We start from the raw sequence: 19185 nt of genomic DNA, 5'->3' as shown, positions 1-19185 counted from the left end.
AATGGAGACAAAATATCAAAGTCACTAAATACCCCATAGAGTCCAGGTAAATCAATCATTAAGAAATGGGAGTTTGGCACAGCCGTAAATCTGCCCAGAGCAGGCCATCTACAAAAACTGAGTGATCGTGAAAGAAGATGGACAAGTTAGGGAGGCCACCAAGAAAACTATGACAGCTCAGAAGATGCTACAAGCTAGAGCAGAGGAGTTTGGAGAGACTGTGTGTACTACGTCTAGACCAGAGTTTGCCAGAAGGAACACAGGAGACTCTGAAGTCAACTGGAAGAATGTTTGTTAGTCCACCGAGTGCAAAACTGTGCTTTTTGGCTATCAGACTAAATGCCATTTCCGAAGTGAGCCAAAGGCCACACATTATCCAAAACACCCCAATCATCGCCATGAAGCCTGGTGATGGCAGCGCTATGCCAGCAATTTTACTTCACTTTAGTTATTCTTTAAGACATGTATTCAGAAATTGGATGCTGTGCTGTCGCCGGTGGGCCCTGGTTCTGCTGGAATCAGAGTCACTAGGTACATTACCGGTGTATTGAATATAGAAATCGGCCTCTCCAGTTTTTATCAACAGTAAAAACACCTTGTTTAATGGGAGTTCTTCTCTTTTCCTTTAACTGGGCGTGACGGCACAGTGCTTAGCTCAAAAGTACAAAACATTTAACATATGTAAATGTTTTCTGCATACACAGCAGACATTTACATGTTTAACTGGGTGTTTTTTGGGAGACTTTTCAGTCATAGATGGTTTGATCATCATAATAACAAACGTGTGAGACAACATCCACCACCCCTACTTTGAGCACAGACCTCACAAGGCATTAAATCTGTTTAGAAATGGCACACTCAGCAAACTGTTCATTTATTCATGGCTGTCTTCAGGTCTATTATATACACTTCTGGCCTTGCAAGACTCAAAAGGCTATAAGTTTATGATCGATCAGATAGCATAAACTGTGGTCAGATGGCCAGAGCGAGAGTCCATGCACAATTACGTCCTTATGGTTTACCATGTAACTGTTCCTAAATGATATATAAATATGTCCAAAATGAATGTATTTGTTCCCTGACAGAATCAACACTCAAAAGAGTCAAACTACATGGCAGAGGGGTGGTGTCAGCAAGGCTGTCTTAACAGCATTATAGGCCCCCAGGCAAAGCAGTGCACTGGGGCCCCTACCTACACAACCAATCAGCAAGTCACAACATACATAGCATGGGGCCCCTGGGCAACTGCCCAGCGTACCAATGCATTAAGACGGACTTGGGTGTCCGATATGTGAATTTTTGAGACAAGCATCAATGCTTTAGTTGATCTTAATATTACTCACTAAAGGAATGATGCACTGTTGCAGAAAAAAACAGCTTTAAGCTGCTCAGTCTAAGACTTTATGGGGAAAATTGTGTATTGTACCCCTTCTTAAATAAAGTGTGAGAATATTGTTTGTCATAAAAAGAAGCCTAGGACCTGTTTATGTGAAAATGTGGACCTCTGTCTTCTGACAAAACCACGACTGCAGACAGATTTTTTTGTGCATCTGTGAACACACACAAATATGCATATACTGTATATCCTCTCACTGTCTCTGCAGATACACACGTTCATTACATATGCTGTAGCTCAAACACAAAGCAAGGGGTTATAATGGGAGAACGTTTTCAGAATTACAGCTGGGACACTGCTCCTCTTATTTCCAACTTGTTTATTACATAGAAAATCACCCGAAAAATCCCGGACCATCAAGAAGTGTGCAAACTGATGCCATGAAGAATCGTCTTCATGCCAAACTGGAATCATCCCCACATACTGTAAATCACAGTCATTCAGACGATCTGGATATACATAATTAGATCTGGACCACTCTATACATACATGATCTGAACAAGAATATAAGCAACGAGATGGTTAAGATGCAGAGGATACCTGATAATTTAGAATTGTCTAAATTGTTATAGAGGGACAGCATACAGGCTTGGGCAGATGAAAGAAAGTATAATGTGTAACACACAATGGGAGGTCTGAAACTTGAAAGTACACCTCATGAAAAGAACCAGGGAGTCAAAGAGGACTCGTCACTGTCTACATCTAGACATGCATACAAGCCATTAAGAAGTCTAACAGAATGTTAGGTTATAAAGCACAATGTGTAGAATACAAGTCAAGGGACATTAAGCTTAACCTTAGTAAAACACTGGTGAGGCTTCATAAGAGCATGAGAGAAGAGTGACTAGGCTGATTCTGGGACTAAGAAGTATGAGCTATCAGAGGAGACAAAAGGAGGTAAATCTTTTCAGAATAGGCAAACTGATATCAGGAGGAGACGGGATTGTAATGTTTAAAATTACAAAGGAAACTAGTACATTATATCTCAGCTGTTACTTTAGAATAAACTCTGCAACAAGAACATAGGGCACCACTGGAAACTCGAGGGCAGATTTAACAAAAATGTTAAGAATTTTTTTTTCCTTTAAACAAAAAATCATAGACACACTGGATAAATTACAAAGCAGTGTGGTGGATAGGAGAACTATAAGGCACTTCAGATCTCAGCTTGATGTTGATTTTGGACAGTCTAGGTAAACAAACTTGGAGGTCATCGACCTGTTTTTGTCACAATTTTAATGAGCATAATGTTCTAATTATATACACACACACTGTAAAAACATTCCTATATTTCACTACTGCAAACAGGTGAAGATTCAGTTCATTTAGCTCTCCTGGACACACAAACCAATAACATATCATCACATAGAAGATTCTCCTCCATTTATCATTCCTACAGGATGTCTTCTCTGTAAGAAGGGGTGCAGAGGGAGAACACACAAAAACAAAGTAGGATCATATAAACTAAATCCATATTCACAACTAGATCCAACTCCCTAGGGGGCAATATTGTCCCTTTTCATGCCAGCCCCCCAATTCCAATCCCAAGCGCTATAAATGTACAGTGGATATAAAATGTCTACACACCCCCAACAAACTCGGATTGTGTAATAAAAAAAAATGAAACCAAGATAAATCCTGTTAGAACTTAAATTCTACCTTTTTGCAAAATTACAATCTATACAAAGATGATCAAAACAAATCAAACTGTTTATTGAAAAAAGTCACTTTTACATGGATGACATGGACGACAGCAGAGTGTGGAGTATTCTTCAGAAATCTCCACAAAGTGAATGCCCAATGCATTTTTTTGAAAGCACGTCCAATCAGCAGATAGAAGATGGAATGTATTCTTTTCTACAAGGCAATAGGTTTGAAAACAAAACGGAACAAAAAAAAAAACCCAAAGCTGAGTACATCATTTTTATTAGATTCATGTTTAAATATAAAAAGTCTTCTTTAATATAGAAACATTACAATTTTCAATCAGAAATAATTTATGTAAATTCAAGTAACCATTTCACAGCCAAGGCAATTATAAAACTGAATATTCAGTAAATAGTCACCCTCCAAATGCCATCTGCAGAGATACATATACACACACAGCTAATACATAATCCTGCTTTGTCACATGGTATCTCTGGGCATCCAATAATAAAATGTTAAGTAGAAGAGGAGCAGCTTCTTTTCCAGCTTTTCAAATTGGCTTCTTTACAAACATTACAAAATGAAAGAAAAGGAATTAGAAAATTTTTAAAAAGTAAGCAATAATAGGTTAATAAAAAAGGAAAAGCAGGTATGCTTACTTTATGATCGCATTCTTCCCCTGAAAGTTAAATAACATATACAAAACCATAGTTTAAAGTTTAGCACCAAGAATACAGAATATACCCAAACACAAAAATTAAACAAGAAAATCATTTCAGTTTGCAACAAGTTGTAATTTCATTACACTCCAAGATTTTTGTCAACCCTTAAGACTGTAACACCCTGGGGAAACAAATGATTATCATTTTTAGCTCTACCCCAAGTTGGGTGGTGTACCTGTCCTATCAATGGCATTTTTACTTTCTGAAAGATGTAAAAAGCACATTTAACAAAACAAAACAAAAAAAAAAAACTAAAAATCATATAGCCTAGAACTGTTGCCTAAATTTACCATAAAATTAAGACTGATATTCAAACAGCTACATACAATGTGAAGTTTAAAGGAAAATTTAACAAGCAATTATTGGGGATAAGCAATAGAATTTAAAAAGGCACATTTGAAAAATGAAGAAATCCTTAATACCTTAAGAAAAGGATAAAATGAGAAAGCACTGCTCTGCACTTTGTGCAATTCAAATTTATTACATTAGGCCACAAAAAAAAAAAAAAAAACTTTTTTTCTTGTCTGTCTGATGTCCAGAAAATTCAGTACTCCACAATTCCAATGCAAGTGTGCCATAACATACCACGAGCCATTCTCCTAAATGATTCATGTTGAAGTGCCATAACTGTCATATGAAAGAGGAAAACATTTTTAAAAAGGCACTTGACTAGAGTGACAAGTTAATTTTATCCAATTCTGAACTATATAAAAACATACAGTACAAAAACTCAATTATTGCTGTTCATGCAGAATAGCAGCTCTGTAGTATTGCTTATTGACAAATACACTTGGTATATTACAACTTAATCAAAAGATCTGCAAAGACTAAAAGAAAATGGTATTGAAGGGAGTGTATAAATGTATATGGATTTCAATATTTGGGATTAAGCAGATTACCATATCTGTTACTTGGCAAGCAAGTTTTAAAAGGTATTCTACATTTCCAACATTGCATAATAGATATGACAAGACATTCTGATAGAGGGCAGAAACCAGCTTTATGCAAAACACAATTTTAAGAATTGCTTTTTTTTTTTTTATATTGGCAGATCAAATATATACTTCATTTTAAGACCACTGTAGCATGTGCTATTCCTATTTAGTAGTGGGGAACATTTCTTTAACAGCCATAAAATTACATGCAGGACAGTAGTTTATTTTTGACAGCAAATTATTAAAAAGCACAAGAGCACATGATTTAATTTAAAAAGGGTGTTATTTAATTATACTGTCAACACTGCAGGTATAAAACAATCTACTAAAATGAATGACTTGGGGATTTTAAAAAGGTTTCTATAGTGAGAAACGTAATGAAATGCCAGGGTTTTCAGAATAAATGTGCATATTGCAAAATGTAATTAAAGTTGGCCAGCTAGCAGCTAAAAGTAAACAAGCTACATGCTATAATTATCAAAACAGTAACACAGGGAGAAAAAACAAAACAAAAAAAAAAAATAACACTCTGGGAAAAACTGCCATTTTAAAAATCTGAAGCGGATTTCTAATATATAAAGCAAATACTTTGAGAAATATACTGGCAATTGCACAACTAATTCAAATTGAAAATTTAAGAACTCTGTTATTCTCTGAATACAGCTTTATGTTTATACAGCTTTATGTTTAAGTGGATTAGCTTTCATTCCTATACAAAAACTGATTTGACAGAGAAAACACTGTTTTATGCCTATTAAACACTTTTTAAGCTTTTAGAAAATGGAACCTTGCTTTTTTTTTGATCTTTAAGAATCAAAAATGCTGATTTTTACCAGAAGTTTAAAAACTGATATTTACAGCACACTGCTACTGTAAACGTATTTGCCACATATATTGGTAGGAGGAGGTCAGGAAATGGATATGCAGAAACTAAAGCATGTACAATATTTCTCTTGTGCTTGAAGGGTTAAGGAAACATCCTGTATATTCTTGGAAACATACTGCATAAGTAAATAATCAATGGTCCACAAATCTTCTACACTGTAAGCAGTCTCATCCGAGCATCTGTATCCGAGCATCTTTTGTCACCATCTTGAAATCAGTATTTGCCTTCTTCCAATAGTATTGTAACTGAAAGTAAGCAGAAAAAAAATAAACCACTTGTCACGCTGACATGTACGCAGTAGAAGCCAAAAAAAGTAAATACATTAAAATTGCTTGCCAATAAAGAATTGGCTTAAAATGTAGCTATACATAATTGATACCTCAGGAATAACTAAAGCAAAAAAAAAAAAAGGGGGCAGAATTTGAATGCAAGTCTTCTTCAATTAGATGGTAAAGTAGATCTTAGTGAGGATGTTTTAGAAAGCATCATGGACAGTGTTCTTGCATTAGGAGAGTGTTATAGTGAGATGTTGAATGCTTCTGGTACCTTAGCACAACCTGGGATCCTGGGCATCTAGTAGCACACCAGTGCTTGATAAGGTGCAAACAAACTTTATTTCAAATAAAAAGCAAAAACATGAAGAAAAAAAATAAACTGACATGCAATTTCTGTATTGCCACCAGTCCAACAAGGACACACAAAAACAATTAAAATAAAAAATTGAGGTGGAAAATAAAGGACTATTTATAAGTATTTATACAATTCGGCAGTTCTGAAAATCTACAGTAAACCAAAAAGGGTTTCTTCCTTCCAAAATTAAAGCTCAGGAAGTTTCTTCCAAAAAGAACACAATCCCTTTGCATGAAGTGACACTAGCCACACTACATTCTTGTTGACCCAAAGGAAACACACTAACATTCCTCAAAACTTTCCTGTGCACATAGCATCTTCTGCAGCATTGCTGGTGCTGCTTGCTCACTCTCACCAGTGGGGTCTTCTCTACTTGCGAGTATGCAGTCAACTTTTACACTCTCCCCTCTCCACAACTGCAAACTCGTTGGGAGGAATACCTGGGGTCTGGCAGCACTGACCCTGCCATAGGCGTTTGACAGAATACGTCCCCAGACAAAACCACTGCCAAAGTTTCTGTGTGCTATTAGACATGCAACAATCCTTTAGGTGTGTCCAGTCCATCAAACCCTATGCTGCAACAGAAGGCAAGTGCACCCTTTAACTATTTACAATTATGTACAGGTTTTAAACAGTTAAACACTGCTGAACCATATGGAAAACCAAGCACATTGTGATTTGCTTGGTCACAACTAATGCTGACAATAGTTTCAACATATTTTTAGTAACATTAAAAAGGAAAGTTTAGAGGAGGATAATAATGGGGTATGTTACCCAAACATTTACTGGGCTAGCCTAACAAATAGCAGAACACAAGAACAGAAAATTTTAGATTTAATCATTGTCTGTTTATTACAGTATGTTAAAGCAAAAAACTAAGTGGGGAAGCCTTTCTAGATTCAGCATTCTGTAATAATCTGGATAGGATTCAGGGGATAGAGGAGATGAAACAGTCATGTGAAAAGGTAAGTACACCGCCATACACCCCAACAACAGTATTTTTGGGTAAAGTTGATGCAATCGGGTTGGGTGATAATTTGATTTTGCAATAATTTAACATATAATTAAACCGAACCTTTGGCAGAAACGATTCTTAAATTGCTATTTCCTGTAACTGTCTACCAGTCTCTAACATTAATTGGGGGGAATGTTTTTCCCACTCCCCTTTGCAGAATTCATTTGCCTGTGCGATGTTGGAGGGATCACTTACATGCACAGCCAATTTCAATGCCTTCCTCACCTCCAGCATCTCAATGGTATTCAAATGTGGGCTTTGACTTGGCCATAAAACCTTCCATTTATTTTATTGCAGCCATTCCTTAGTGGATTTCCTGGTATGTTTAGGATCATTGTTATGTTGCAAGGTCCACTTTGGTTGAGTTTCAATTTTCTGACAGGTGGTCTCACATTAGCCTCAAGCATACTGTGGTACAACGAAGAATTCATATTGGATTCTAGGATGGTAAACTGCCCAGGCTCTGATGCAGTAAAGGAGACTCAAACCTAATATTTCTAAAACTATGCTTTACAGTTAGCAAAAGGTGCTTCTTTTCAAATGCTCTCTTTGGTTTTCAGAATCTGCTCTCAAGCTGAACTTTCTGGGGTGACGTGGCCTGGACAAGCTGGCAGTTAAGAGATATTTTCCACTTGTAGATTTTCTTCCAGTAGTGGAATTGTTGAATCCTAATTGTTTGGAAATCTTTTTAAAATCCTTTTCCAGACTCAGGCATCTCTAACCTTCTTTCTGAAGGTTCAGAAAGCTCTTTTGATTTAGACATTGTGATAACACACACTTCAACAACAAACCAAACTAAATGTCTGAGGTTTAAATAAGACAGGTTCCTCCACGATCTTCTCTAAGGATCTTACCATTTGCACTTGATCTGGTGAACCTGCACTGAGAAAGTGATAAATGTAGTGGTATTAGGGATGGATATCAGCACTGATGTCCCGATTGGATTTCGATTCACAATGTCCCGATTCAATATCAATTTAATCTTGATTTAATTAGTGTGCACTGACATACAGTATTTGAAGTGTTGGCTTGTTTTAGAGATTACTTAACCAGGCATGGACAACATTAATATAATGTGACAATATTCAGTAACTATATTTGAAATGTGTCTACATAGTGACTTCATAACATATAGTGTACATAAGCATGGGATGACATTTAGCAATACTTGATTAGTAAGGAACAGTTAACATCAGTATTTGCAAGATATGGAACAAAATATTATTGGCTCTTTTTTAAAAGAAACAAACAAAAAAATTCACAGCACTGTACTCATTCAAAATGAACCATAAATTAACATGTATCACCACATTAGATTCCACACATATTTAGGGGGGGCTCCTTATTTTACAATGCAATGACTTTATTAAACATCTATATCATCTTATTAATAATATGAAATAATCAAACACTGATTCTTAAATAAAATATTTGTTTTTGTGTAACCGATTTGTGTGAAAATATCTCCTCATAGTTCCTCCTTAGACAAAAAGAAAGCATTTTAAAACGAGGATCTAGATCTGGTGCATGTTGACAGTTGCACTTGATGAAAGGAACATAAACAAAGAACCAGCCATTATTACTGACAATATCACTAATATGATTGTGCAGTAAAGCTTATGAAGCTATGGCACGTTAAGTGCTTTGCACACACACACACACACACACACACACGTGCGCAAACACCTTGGTATCACAGGCTACACTCAAAAATCCAAAAATCACACACTTGCTCACCTGGGTGAGGTTCGTTTCAAACTTTTTCCATTGTGGTTGTACTACTATCCATATGCTTAAATAGAAGCAGCACTTATTGGACTGGCCAAAACACAAATTTGAGATTGAGGTGGTCCCGCGATAGAAAAGGACACTAGAAACGCTAGAATGGTTTTGGAACAACATCCAGCCATCTCAGCAGTGAGATTTGGTCCCGGTGTGACTGGCATTCACTGCTCTTGTCTGTAAAACATCCGCCACATGTTTCCAGTCATTTTTAATATAATGACATGAGACACATGGCAATGCTTTGCTTTACATTTTCATTAAACCTAGGTACTGTAACTTCACTCATTTGCTTTCTGGTTGGTAAAGCATACCCATCCATCTAGTTCCAAAACTTGTATCATTTGTTGAAAGTCCTCATTTTGAACAACAGTACAGGGTCTATTATCTTTACATATCAAATTGTTTTTTTTTTTGTTTTTTTTTTTGGGGCATGAGGCAAATTAAATGGAATCTTGGAACTAAATGACATCTCCAATGCAGATTGATTAGACTCTACTTGTTTGGATGTCGAATGGACACACCATGGAAGGCAGTAAAGTGCTTTTTCTGAAGAAAGCCTTAACAGGTACATTAGTGACATCTGCTGGATTGGATGCCAGAACAGAAGACAAGCAAAAACCAACCAACACATAGTAATTGAGAAGGATAGAGATTCACAAGATCAGTCTTGAGACTAATTATTTATATCAAATTGTTTGAATGAAAAATGATTAATCGGAAAATCTAATTTTTTATTCAACCCTAAGTATTATACTCTTTCCACATGTGAAAACTTCAATTTATTTTTATTTAAAATGGACAATACAAAATATTAAAAAAAATATATCATGCTACATTAACATCAACTTTATCTAAAGATGTTTAAACGATGATCAAACCTTGAGGCCTGAGTTGCCTCATAAGCTTGCATATTGTAATCTTTTTAGTTAGCCAATAAAAGGTGTCATTTTGGTTGCCTTCTCACTACGTTCATAATGGCTAACACGGTACAATACCCTAGTACTCTGCTAAAACTAAATTTAAGATGTCACAAATCCTAAATATCATAAAATGGGATAGGCTGTTAAATGCAGAGACAATTAAGAGTATATGGGGCAGGTATAGCAACTTATGCAAAAAGGACACTGATATTTCAAACTTGTTTGTATATGTTTTGATAAGCCCAAAAGTCAATAAAAAGCAATAACTGTATTTTTACATACTCAAGGGTGTTTTCTATCAAATTAAGTTTACATGTTCTCTGCTCTCTCTCACTCTGGCGAGCAGCATGTAACAGCAGAATTAATCTGCTTTTAACAAAAATCTCGAAAACATCAAGCTATATACATTGAAAGGCTCATTACCATTGGATAGCTAAGTGTCGCACCTTTCTAATAATGTATAATTTTTTATAACAGGTCATTTGTACTACATGTCACAGCTGCACTTAAAAAGGAAAAATGGGCTGGATGACAGTTCATCTTAACACACCATTACATACAAAGGTTGAGTCAGATTCTGATCAATATCGAGAATGACACATTTGCTGAAGGATTCAGAGTTACGCTTGATTTATAAAGTACTGCTTACAAGAATTCTAAACCATTGTGGCATACAGTTATAGTTCAAGCATCAGGTGTTCAATTACCATACCCAGATGCTGTCTTCTGTAGATTCTCCCTATATTAGTTTTTTCTGAGAATCGTCTTTCAATTTTAACTTGCCTGCAATGTTTCAATGTACCAGTGTGTACTGTTACACTGTACTGTGCCTCTCGGATGTTTCACGCGAGACTCCCTTTGACAATAAATCATGTCACTAGGTTGCAAGGACGTGGTGGAGTGGTAGAATCTTGGTGAACCTTTCCAGCTTGTGACTAGTTTACAGTACAAACCACCCAAGGGATCATAAACTGCATGCATTATGTGTAATCATGTTTCTAATCACACTCACTTCACACCACTTCTCCACATGCAAAAATGATTGCTACTACAAAGCGGAAGTAAAATCGAAGAGCAGCCCATAAGTCATGCACAATTACAAATTGGGAGTAACTAATGGGACAACTCCAACAGAAGATCTGTGAATTGCACCACAAAAACACCAATCTAATGTACAAAATTTAAGTCTTCTTTGTGTCATGTGGTAAACAAATTCTTTGAAGGATGAGCATGTAAATTATATGTAGATAGTTACAAATAGTTTACTTTTTGCTTCAGAGCGAATGAATACATTATCTACCTACCTACCTACCTACACATACATAGGCTCTATAATACAGAACAAAGCCTGCTATGACTCCCAACTCCCATTCAGTCAAATGAAGGCATTATACCCTGCTGCAGTCCTCACAGTTCAAGGCTGTGTTGAAGTGTTTATCTGGCAATGCATTTATAAGGAATTATATAGGTAATGACACACAGTGATTTGAAATGCATAACTTTCAAGTTTGTTTAATGTCTACAACGATCTGTGCAAATATAGAATGACAGAGGCAAGACAAGAAATGTGGAACACATGGCTAAAACAGAAAAAGTTTTCATAGTTTATAGTAATAACTACATCTTTTTGATGTGAAGTATAGGATGTGTGAAGCCCAAATATCCAAGAAACACTTTCACAAAAGGTTGGTACAAAATAACACATTTGTATATGTGCGTGTTTACGCATTTCATTTTCAACCAGTTGTCACAGTAGTAACACTGCTCCATTACAGGTACACACAGATGGCACGATAGATAAGCAACCGTTTAGCAATGGCGAGGTAATAGGTTCAAATGTAGCGTCTTCTCTTTATTTAGTGCTCTGAGTAGTGAGCTGCTATTATCATCATCGTATAACTAAAACATACATTTGATGCGAGTCTGTAACATCCTGTGTAAATGTATGGTACTTGTAAAAGATGTTACTTTTCCATACACAAGGACAGTATTATTCATGAATTCTTAAATAAAAACTTGTTGAAATGACATTTTGATTTAAATGTCCATGTGTGAGGAAAAGTAACATCCACCGTAGACAGTGCAGTGTCTGTTTGTTCAACAAGATATTGCTGCATTTGTGTATCTGCTTTTATCCCTTCAACGGTAAATTTACACTGGGTTTTATGGACTCAAATCAAAAGTACGTTTTTATTATATAATAGTAACAATAATAGCAGCTCAATACTGAAAATGATAAATGCAACCTATTGATTATGAGACAGCAGTCCTTACTTCTGCACCAGCCAAGCGGATATGTCTACTTTGTATTGATAGATAGTTGGGCTTCAGTTTTCACACATTGACAGTAACATGTAAATTCAACAATTTCTTTTGCTTAGGTTATATTCTTGAATAGAAGCACACTTATTTTGTTATAACTTTTGTGAAAGTATTTACTTCATATTTGGACTTTAGTCTTCACACAATATACTACATTTCAAGTTAGCATTTTGTCAATTATTACTAGAACATGAAAAATGTTTTAGTTATGTGTTCGCATTTTTTGTCTTGCATTTCCTGTCATCCTACATGAAATGTATGTATTCCAAATAACAATATATTTTTTTCCCTATACAATTCCACACACCTCACTACCAGACAAAGTGACTTCAGCTGCCTCAGAGGGAGAGGAGTGAGCAACAACAGGATGCAACTGTAGAGGAAAATGTGGCTTGGGATGGTGAAAGTAGCCAATAGAATTTGAAACTGCAATTCCCAGCAGTGGCTCTAATTGGTCTTCTCCTGAGGGTGCAGGGGCTGTTGGGGTCAAAGGATGTAAGCGCGGCTTTTAAAAAGGGGGCCGGTGACCAAAAGCAAAAAAAAAAAAAAAGTTTTTTGCAATTTGTGTTTCAAGTTCCTGTCTGTTTGCCGGCCTGTCTTCTGTTGGGTTACCTGTACTACTTCGTTTTGTCTTGGATCGTTTCGTGGTTGGTGTCCTGGATTGTCAGCCTGTGTACATGAGGACTATAAGTGGATTCATTGCCATCCTGCGAAAAAAGGAGCGCTCCTGAACCAGTCTTCACCATTTCGGGAACTACCGTTAGGACTATCTTTACATTCCCATTCAATGTGAGGATCTCTGTTTTCATCATTAGGTTTTTCATGATTTACTGTGCGTGTTTTGTTTGTGCTTTGTTGTATTTAATTTGAAATTGCTGTAAGGGGAACAGGGGTGGTATTGTTGGTTTAATTTATTTTCATTACATTCTTTATTTGCTGTTTGATTACCGGTTTGCTTTGTTTTTGTCTCCGTTTGTGAGTGCGTTTTAGGTAACGTATTAAGCTGAGTTTGAAATTAAAGTGCTTTGGGGGCATATTTAGGGTTTAAAACTATAAGGAGGTATTTTTTTTTTTTTTTTAAACCACATCCAATATTTGTGGTTTTTCACAATTTGCGGGTGCTCTAGGACTGCAACCCTCACAAATTTTGGGGATGTACTGTATATAACAACCCATGTCATATTTCTGAAAATCAAATTGAGGAAATTTTGAGGAACTTGAAACTATCACCCTGTTACATAAAAAGGGTGATCTGGCTTACCCAAGTGATTAAAGGTTAGTAAGCTTAAAATGCATCACTTTATGGAACGAATTTTTATTAAATATAGCGACTAGTTGGCAAGAGTTCAGACAAAGGATAACATATTTCAGTATGATGTTGGAATTCCATGAGAAACCAACTTGGTTTGAATAACCAATCACCCCCTTCACTTTGCTGATTGAGGACATTGTGGGGCTGCCTTTCACAATTTTAACTGAGCAAGTTAACATTGTTTTTTCTGTAATTTTCAGCTAGCCACAGGGTGTCATCATTGTTGACAGCCATGAACTCTAGCAAGATACAAATATATTTTGTTTAGCACAGAAAAGAACAGACAGGTGAATGGATGGCTAAGAAAAAAAACACTGATTTTGCAACATTTTGGCTTCAAAAGGAAATGAGCATGGTGAGCCAAACCATTTAATGAAAAGTATCTGTTGACTAAGCAGGAAGCTTATTGCTGCAAGATTCACAAAGGACAAATTTGAATAGTTACTTGCACATACAGCATCCAATGAACTACAAAAAGTTCAACCAATGTTGCTGGCACAAGCTCTAAAGGGCAGTCTCACCAGCTACTAATTACTGGAGCTTCTAGATTTAAAAAAGAATATAAACAGGGCAGTCTAAGATGGACTCAGATCATTTACTAGAAAAAAGGCTTGCTTTAAATCCTTTCCAACATGTGGTTTTAAATCACAAGGATTTTCTTAAGCCACATATATCAGCCTTCACCTCTACTAAAATGACACACATCTATAGAAAATGGTCAGTTAAAGCCTAGAGTTCTATTAAATGGTATCCATTTTGATTGTAATAATATGTAGAAATTCCTTTTGGGGCAGTGACGGGGATATTTTAGCCATCAACTGCACCTATGCAATAAGATTCTTCCCTTGTGAGAACCTGATCCAAAAAAACTGCATAAGGTATTACATCCAGCAGCAGTTGCAAGATCTCACAATGCTGACCGAGACACTTTTTGATGGGCAAATATGTTTGAAATTTTTTTTACTCTCTCTCTCTCTCTCAACAGCCTGAGAGGCTGCATTCCTCTAAGAATATAGAAAAATGTGACACATGTCGGGAGACTGAGCAGCAGTGGCACTCACTGAATGATCAGGATTTTCACACCAGTATTGATTCCATTAACATATTCACACTGACCACGGTGCACTTGAAGATCTGGATATTGTGGTAACAATTACAGCATTATAGTATGTTCTCTGCATCTTTTTTTTTTCTTAAAATAGCTTCTTCTATGGGCCTCCAATATCATTAATAATTTAATGCATACAAAACTGTGCACCTACTATGTTGAACCACATAACAGAGGAAGTTGTTAGATTGCTAATTTGAATTTTTGGACAGGAAACGTAATTGGATTTGTATCAGTCTGCTAAAGATGTATTTAAAGTTTCTAATATAAATGCAATGCACGTACAATACTTCTACATCCTATCTCTATACAGTAAGGATAAAAGTGCCTATTGTAAACAACATGTTTAATCATATAGTTAAAATCACTGATAACGAAATATCGAGAGAGGATGTAATTAATCAGTAGTTTATTGCCAATGACATTGCCTTTCAGCAGAAACCACAAAAGCATATATATGATCAAAGCGGTGAACATACAGTCATATGAAAAAGTTTGGGAACCCCTCTCAGCCTGCATAATAATTTACTTTCAACAAAAAAGATAAGTGATATGTCTTTCATTTCCTAGGAACATCTGAGTACTGGGGCGTTTTCCGAAACAAAGATTTTTAGTGAAGCAGTACTTAGTTGTATGAAATTAAATCAAATGTGAAACACTGGCTGTGCAAAAATTTGGGTACCCTTGTAATTTTGCTGATTTGAATGCATGTAACTGCTCAATACAGATTACTTGCAACACCAAATTGGTTGGATTAGCTTGTTAAGCCTTGAACTTCATAGACAGGTGCGTCCAGTCATGAAAAAAGTTATTTAAGGTGGTCAATTGCAAGTTGTGCACCCCTTTGACTCTCCTCTGAAGAGTGACAGCATGGGATCCTCAAAGCAACTGTCAAAAGATCTAAAAACAAAGATTGTTCAGTATCATGGTTTAGGAGAAGGCTACAAAAAGCTCTCTCAGAGGTTTAAACTGTCAGTTTCAACTGTAAGGAATGTAATCAGGAAATGGAAGGCCACAGGCACAGTTGCTGTCAAAACAAGGTCTGGCAGGCCAAGAAAAATACAGGAGCATCATATGTGCAAGATTGTGAGAATGGTTACAGAATAGCCACAGATCACCTCCAATGACCTGCAAGAACATCTTGCTGCAGATGGTATCTGTGTACATCGCTCTACAAATCAGCACAATTTGCACAAAGAACATCTATATGGCAGGGTGATGAGAAATAAGCTCTTTCTGCACTTACGCCACAAACACGTCGCTTGTTGTATGCAAATGTTCATTTAGACAAGCCAGATTCATTGTGGAACAAAGAGCTTTGAACTGATGGGACAAAAAAATGAATTACTTGGTCATAACAAAAAGCGCTTTGCATGGCGAAAGAACAACACCGCATTCCAAGAAAAATACCTGCTACCTACTGTCAAATTTGGTGGAGGTTCCATCATGCTGTGGGGCTGTGAGGCTAGTTCAGGGACTGGGCCCTTGTTAAAGTCGAGGGTCAGATGAATTCAACCTAATATCAACAAATTCTTCAGGATAGTGTTCACTCATCAGTCACAAAGTTGAAGTTACGCAGGGGTTGGATTTTCCAACAAGACAATGACCCCAAAACAGTTTGAAATCCACAAAGGCATTCATGCAGAGGGAGAAGTAAAATGTTCTGGAATGACCGTCACAGTCCCCTGACTTGAATATCATCGAAAAGCTACGGGATGATTTGAAGCAGGCTGTCCATGCTCGGCAGCCATCAAATTTAACTGAACTGGTTAAAAATACCTCCATCCAGAATACGGACTCTCAAATGCTATAGAATGCGTCTAGAGGGTGTGTTTTGTTTTGTTTTATTTTGTTCTGCACTGGAAAAATTATACCTAAAAATTTTGTAGTACAATGTCTCATTGCTACAATGACAATAAAGATTTTGATTGATTGATATTTGTAAATGGAGGCTCAACTAAGTATTGATGTAATATCTCTGTTGGGGTGCCCAAATTTATGCACCCATCTAATTTTGTTATGATGCATATTACATATTTTCTGTTAATCCAATAAATTTAATGTCACTGCTGAAATACTATTGTTTCCATAAGGCATGTCATATATTAAAAGGAAGTTGCTAATTTGAAAGCTCAGCCAATGATAAACAAAAATCCAAAGAATTAAGTGGGGTTCCCAAACCTTTTCATATGACTATTATTCACCTTGATTTTCTGAAAGCATTTGATGAAGTGCTACGTGAGCAGTTAGTAATGAAATTAAAAGAGTGGGCAATCAGGTTGCAGTTTGCTGGTGGGGACAAAATGACTTAAGACACTAGGAACAGAGAATTACTGGGAGAGGAACCTTCTCAGAATTAACAGATGTTAAGAGTAGTGCCCATTGGGGATCAATGTTACAGGCATTTCTCTTTGTAACATAGATAAAAGATCTGCATAAGAATATAAACAACAAACTGGTCAGGTTTGCAGAGGACAGTAAACTAGGAAGAAGGGCAAATACAGAATAAGCTGAATCATTACAAAAGGAGCAAGACAACATACCGGCTTAGTAAGATTAGTGTCAGATCAAAATGTAAAGTAAATGTAATCTGTTAAAAGTGGGACACAAACACTTTAGATTTGAATGCACAAAGGGAGGTTTGATCCTGAAAAGTACATCACAAGAGTAGGACCTTAGAATCATAGTGGGCCTACTATTATCTACATCAAGACATTGCATAGAAATGATCAAAAAAGCTAATTGGAAGATGCACTGGCAGTCAACGTATGCTATATCTAAGTTTTAAATGAACGTGTGAGATTTTACCTGGAGTATGGAGTACAGTTTAAGTCTTGATGTTATTAAAAAAAGGCATAGCAGCACTGGAGAGAGTGCAGAGGAGAGTGACTAAGCAGATTCTGGGATTAAGTAGTACTGAGTTATTTGGGAAGAGTTGAACCTTTCAGTTTAAGCAAACTAAGATTGAGAAATAACATAAATGAAGTGTTTAAAGTATGAAGGTAATTAGAGAAGTGGATCCCTACTGTAAACAAAGGGAAACAGTAGGAAGCTTGTTAAGGACAAAATTTCACACAAATATTGTAATTTTTTACTTTGCAGAAAGAAACACAGATGCATGCAACAAATTACCAAGTACTGTGGTAGGGACAGGGACTGCAAATATCAACTCCATGTTATTTGAAGAATCTAGAATACAATTGGTGAGCTTGTTGGGCTGAATTATCCGTTCTTATCAAAATTGTTCTAATTTACTAATATATTATTAGACATTTCCATATGGATTAGCACAAAGCAAATCTCGACTTTGCCAAATATAAGCCAGTGACAAAAAAATGTAATCAACGTCTTTTAAATACCCAAGTAGCAAGACACAGCTTTATTAGATTGCATAAGCTTCCATTTTTAAATTTGCTAATTTTTTAAATAGTATCATCCAAAAGTAGACCTTACAATAATTGTCCATTATCCATGTTGACCATACCTGCTCTTATTTTTCAATGTATATACAACATTAGCACAATTTTGAAGAGAATAGGTCATTTTGTAAAACAAAACTTGTTAACCTATTTCACAACCAACCAACACGTTTTCAAGGTCTCCAAAGTACTACTATCTACCATAAAACTTGACAAGTTACTTCAGTGCCTATGACTCAGTGTTTAAAGAAAAACCCTTTTCAATGTTTGTGCAAAATTTATTCTCAATAGGTTTCAAGCCGTTTTCCTATATTCTTAAAAATTTATAGCCGTGATGCACTGTACTAATTCACTTCATAATTTTGTCACTTCAGTCATGTCACCTCTTAATCATTGTTTGCTTAAACTGAAAGGCAGTAACTCCTTCAGTTTTGCCTCCACAGTCCTAGACTTAGCCAAATCTCGATTCTCTGGATTTTTTTACAGCACTGTCATGTCTTTTTGTAATAAGTAAACAAAAACTGCAAATGACATTAAAGATAATGCTTCACAATACCTTAAGTATACTTCTCCTTTAAGTTATACTCTAATTTAGTATCATCTGCAAACCAAACAAGCTTGTTATTTATATTCTGATGAAGATCACATATCATATACAGTATATTAAAAAACAGCAGCCTAGGCATTAATCCCAGAGAGATTTCACTTTTACCATAACCCAGTTCTGAATAAGTTCCTCACACCACTACCCTTTGCTCTTGTGTTTTATTTTATACTCATTAAACTGTGCCTTGAACAACCATTTCTTTTACTTTGATCACAAGCCTCTCATAATGCACTTTTGCATAATCTTTCTATGAATCAAGAAAAATATATGCATATATTTGGATCATATGCTTTGGTTGCTTCCTCAAAGAATTTCAACAAAGTAGTAAAACACAATCTTCTGTGTCTTAATCCATTTTTACTGTTCACATACACAGATGCATTTGCCATGTGATGCCCTATGTTTTCCCGAAGTTATTTCTTCAATTAAATTACAAATGATGTGCGTTAAGAATACTGTCTTACAGTTATTTAAACTGGCC

The 19185-nt window shown here is 36.0% G+C and overlaps 1 protein-coding gene across 5 annotated transcripts in view; it reads right to left on the bottom strand.

Annotated features, from left to right (window-relative positions):
* Positions 1–4807: 4807 nt before the first annotated feature.
* The window catches only part of ttll4 (tubulin tyrosine ligase-like family, member 4), a 69423-nt gene continuing 55045 nt past the window's right edge, over positions 4808–19185 (bottom strand). For all 5 annotated transcript variants that reach the window (XM_039756464.1, XM_039756459.1, XM_039756461.1 and 2 more), the window contains one exon: positions 4808–5831. Coding sequence is in view for 4 of the 5 variants with exons in the window: in XM_039756459.1 (XP_039612393.1) it covers positions 5754–5831 (78 nt within the window). In the remaining variant the exon portion in view is untranslated. The remainder of the gene's footprint in view (positions 5832–19185) is intronic.

Source organism: Polypterus senegalus, chromosome 6 (assembly GCF_016835505.1).
Source record: "Polypterus senegalus isolate Bchr_013 chromosome 6, ASM1683550v1, whole genome shotgun sequence".
In the NCBI taxonomy this organism is placed as follows: domain Eukaryota; kingdom Metazoa; phylum Chordata; class Cladistia; order Polypteriformes; family Polypteridae; genus Polypterus; species Polypterus senegalus.
The sequence above is the reverse complement of the archived record's forward strand: the minus strand, read 5'-3'. Positions and strand labels throughout refer to the sequence as shown.